The 4,755-nt window shown below is 29.3% G+C and overlaps 1 protein-coding gene across 2 annotated transcripts in view; it reads left to right on the plus strand.

Moving 5' to 3' along the window:
* Nucleotides 1–4,755, plus strand: part of LOC106460508 (REST corepressor 1-like) — a 54,209-nt gene that overhangs the window by 37,135 nt on the left and 12,319 nt on the right. For both annotated transcript variants that reach the window (XM_022387261.1, XM_013920219.2), the window contains exons 10-11: nucleotides 2,339–2,416; nucleotides 3,351–3,408. In XM_022387261.1, coding sequence (XP_022242969.1) covers nucleotides 2,339–2,416; nucleotides 3,351–3,408 — 136 coding nt within the window. The remainder of the gene's footprint in view (nucleotides 1–2,338; nucleotides 2,417–3,350; nucleotides 3,409–4,755) is intronic.

Below are 4,755 nucleotides of genomic sequence, written 5' to 3' on the forward strand. Positions count from 1 at the left end.
ATCTCAAAAATATCAAATTCCCTTGTGTAATCCCTAAAATCTCCTAAATGCATTTCAAACGTTTTTTCAGTAAAACTTTATAGTTTATCTGATATTTTCTGTACCCTATCTCAAAACAGGATCGTTCAATTCGACCAACCTCGTAACCACCAAAAAAAAATAAAAATTAAGTTAAATTAACCTTTTTTTTTTCTTTTTAGAATGACTTCAAATTGTAACATGAAACTACATTTGTTTATCCTAGGTAGCTCTAAGTTCATAACATTATGCATTTATAATCAAAATTGATGTTTTATTGCCCTTTCAACCATGTCTAACAACTATCCCCGCCATTATAAGTTGTAAATCACTCGGGTAATGTGCAGCTCACATTACACTATCAAATTACATTACCCACAAGCTGCTCACGTGCATGCCTCATGAGCCATTTTAATTATATTATTACTTATTTTACCTAATCTAGTCTTAAATAACTAAAAAAGATCAATATTTTTACATTTTAGTTACTTTTAAAATAATATATAAAGAATAAGTATAAGAATAAGAACAAGAAATAGAGTACTTACCCAATCTTCTTTTTTCTTGCTGTCAGGTTTCAAAGAGAGTTAACCCTAATTTTTTATACTATAGATAGTAATGCACTTAATGATTTTTATTTAATTAAATAATGCACCAAAGAATATAGACTAATAACATGCAAAATATAGACAAATTCACTTACCTCTGAAAATTTTCCTGGCTTTCTAACTATGCTACAAGAGCTGTTATAAATTCATCCAAGCCAGTCATTAATTTTCCCATGTGAATGATGCTGCTACTCTTAAGTGAAATTGAAAATTATCTGTTCAGAACATAATGTTATACAATCATTTGACTTTCTATTGGTTATAGGTAATATATAATGAAACATAAGAGAGATTTATCAATAAATTGTGAAAGAGAGGATGTGGCAGGAGGGGTCTGATTTTCTATTTGATAGCTCTGTAACCAAACAAAATTGAAGACTATAAAAATTACGGTCTGTTTGAGCAATAACAATGTTATAAAGAGTAATTTTCATTTAATTTCCTACATTTTAGAGGGGTGGTGGATAAAATAGGGATGATGACATGCTAAGACAAAGTGTGTCACATTGGTCACACTAGTGAAAATTCAAAATCTTTTCAAAATATTCCCTTGTAGAATTAAGAACTTAAAACTTATATACTGTTAAAATATGAATTATTAGCTAAGATTTTATGCTATTCTAATTGGTATAACATAAATAAAAAGTAGTATAATAAGATTATACTAAAACCTTGAGTCATGTGCAATAAAGGATACCCTGGGTGATAGGGTTAAAGCATAATGACTTGAATGGCTCCACTTGTATATAGAGGGGAAATGTTGCTGGAAAGTTGTTTTGTGCAGAATCTAATATTTGGCTCATTTTCATTTTTATGTATATAACATATTTTGCATGTTATATCTTGTTAAATATTGACCTGTACATTCCTTGATTTTTTGTTGTTGTTGTTGTTATTACATCTTAATGCATCTTTTACATTAGAATAGTGTTAGACATGTGTGGTATTTAAGTCTGAATTTTTATTGTAAAAGGTATTTTAAGGAAGAGAGACTGTGGACAATAAAGATCACATATATTTCACAGTGAAAACAGTAGTTTATTTTATGTTATTGTTGAACATGTAAACAACAGAGATATGTTTAGGAGAGAACGAATACTCTTTAAAAACCAAGTATTAAAGCTTATAAATACTTTAGGTTTAAACAAACAAAACTGACTTTCTTGGAAAGGAGTGCTTTATTGTTTTATAAATCATTATAAATTAAAAATTTTAGAAAGCAATTTCAGTGTATGTTTAAGTTTCAAATTGCACATTTATGAAGCTTTAAACATGAATGTAAATAGTTAGTAGAAACTTCAATATTGTTTTCATTTTGTTCTGTAAATTACATATCAATAATGTTAGAAAGAAATGTATAGGTCATGAATTTTGAGTTGTGAATTAGGTCTAATTGTTTTCATAAAATAATATAAGTTGCACTTTTTGATTTTATTTGAATATTTAAATTGTATGCTTATAAGGTTTGAAACAAATTCAAAATGTCAAATTACTTTTGGTTGTGTATGGCATTGAAATAGGTCTATTGTTTTAAAGGGTACAGAAACTTCAACAGTTACACTAGTATGTAAAAGTATAATGGTAAAAGTATAATTTATAGTTATATAATTGCATTAATATCGGTAATCTAAAGTGGATATTTGTAGTTGTAGGCTTTAATATTTCATAAAATTGTACTTGTACTAGTGAGTTAAAATACAGGTTTATTGCAGGTCCAGAATAACAAACAGATTGTTAGTCAGTTAAAACATAAAACCTTTGCTGGTATAAATGAGTTCAAGCCTAATGAGGTATGTGAAACTAGTCATTTTTGAATGAGATACTCTTTACAACATAAATAATCTTGATTTTGATGTATCTTTTTTTGTACTTCATTTGGTAATTCTGATATTTTGCTTATCTGGCACTCACTGATTTAACATTAAGTTATTTTTATTTTAAATTTAAAGTTGTACAGTTGAATTTTACAATAAAAATTATTTTTTGAAAAACATATTTTATACTAAACATTTTGGATATATATATATATAAAATATACTTGTGTAGAGAAGCACATTATGCTAGTACAGTAGTAAATTAACTCACAATGATTTGTAGCACAGTGATATTTATTTTATAAAACATATGACCTGTTTCTACAGTAATTGAGTGTCTTCTTCAGATATGACACAAGGCTAAGCATAATAAGATTTAATATACAAAATAATGACACATGGGAATACAAAATTTAATAAATTTCATACTTCTTCGAGAGGTGGTAAATAGATTAAGAGAAGAGTGGAAACCTAAAAAGCAAATGTTACAATCCTTATACGAGGGAAAATTTAGTATTTGTTATTTAATATTGCATTATAAAAATGAGAACTTAAAAAAGTTATTTAATATTAAAATTTGGATAATGACTGTTTTACTGCCAAGTTTAATCATCTACCATGATAATAAAGTATTTTAATTACATTTTGAATGTAACTCGGTAAAACCTCATGACATGTCCAGGAAAGGATACTCGTATGGAAAGAGTCAATAAAAGCTCTTTCCGTGATAGGGTTACAACCTTTAGTTAATTTACTACTGATATACTTGTTTAAATATACTACACTGAAAGACATTCACATAAAAAGGCATAGCGTAAGTAGTTGTTTCGGGTTGTTAACATAATTAGTTGAGATGATATTGTCATGTAGTATATAAAGGATTATTCATCAAAACCTTTGCACATTTTAGGTTGGTAATCGGATGAATGCTAGATGGACTCATGAAGAACTTTTGTTAGCTGTGCAAGGTATGGCATTATGAGAAATTCAACTTTTCTCAAATATGTAACTTATTATGCTTTAGAAATCAGCAATATTATAATAATTCTTGTCACAGCAGCCGTAACTCCAATAAGATCCCTCATAAAAATGTAATGGGAAAACTAAAATATGCTGTATGTTTCTACTATTTCAGATATCTGCAGTTCTTTTAAGCAATGGTCCTTACATGAGGTCATATAATATATAACTATCCTTCCCTTTCATATTTTCATTTAGTCCTCTTCTGGCCTTATTCGTGGTCGGTCCTTAATATGTAAATTACATTTAAAGATAATGCTAGATAGTGAAGGATAGATTAAAGTTACTTCGTGAACTCATATGGTCATGTATTAGATATGTAGAAAATATAGTAGTGTTACGTCATTATTATTGTTCGGAATTTTTAAAAAATGCTCTCTCATTTCAAATCAGGTAGACTTACACCAGAAATACTGAAAGCCTTTTCTTGAGTTTAAGCTCAACTCATCAACAGAAAATCTGACTCAAATTTCTGTATTTCCTTTATGCATTGCAGAGCATGTGTCACTTAATCATAATATTTCACCCTCCACATGATTTATTGTGCAAGTGTCAGGGGATCTTATATAAGCTCTGTCTTCCTGCCATAATCTATATTTTCATGTTGACAATTGTGTTGTTAAGTTTCTACAACATTCTTTCTGATGTAACTATTTCAGCCAATATCAGAATTTTGATAACTTAGAGGGTTACTTATGCAGTTTATCTGTAGCATAAAGGTTAAACTTGTCAACTCTGATTGTTCAGTGTATTTGTGCCATTTGTACTGATATTCCTGGGAGGAATCATGTTTGTATGGACATCTAATTTGTGTAACACTTGACATCTTACTTTGTTTTTCATCAGGATCTATCTTTTGCTCAGTTCTAATTTCCTTCAATGTCTGCAGAATTAGATTTGTCTGCTACAGTGCTAGCCCTAATTATAGTGACACTTCTGCTTGTCACATTTCTTTTTCTCTCAGGTATATTTTTAATATTGAACCTAATTCCATTATACCTGAAGGTGCTTGTCATGTAAAATTATTTCATTACTTAAATCTTCTTTTATTTCTTCCACTTTCTCCTGATGTTGGGTTGCAAATGTTTTCCTGAACTGTCTCTGTATTATTCATGCACTTCATACACCCTTCTCTTCCTTTTGAAATTTTTGATCCCAGGTTTAGTTATTTGAGGGGGGGGGGGGGTCTTCCACATGGTTCTTTACTGTGGCCCATCATCAGTTTTCTGTCATGTATATGAGATATCTTTAGGATTTCCAGCAAAACAGAGAAATGTAGGCCCACAGAAACAGTT

Source organism: Limulus polyphemus, unplaced genomic scaffold (assembly GCF_000517525.1).
Source record: "Limulus polyphemus unplaced genomic scaffold, Limulus_polyphemus-2.1.2 Scaffold783, whole genome shotgun sequence".
NCBI classification, from domain to species: Eukaryota; Metazoa; Arthropoda; class Merostomata; order Xiphosura; family Limulidae; genus Limulus; species Limulus polyphemus.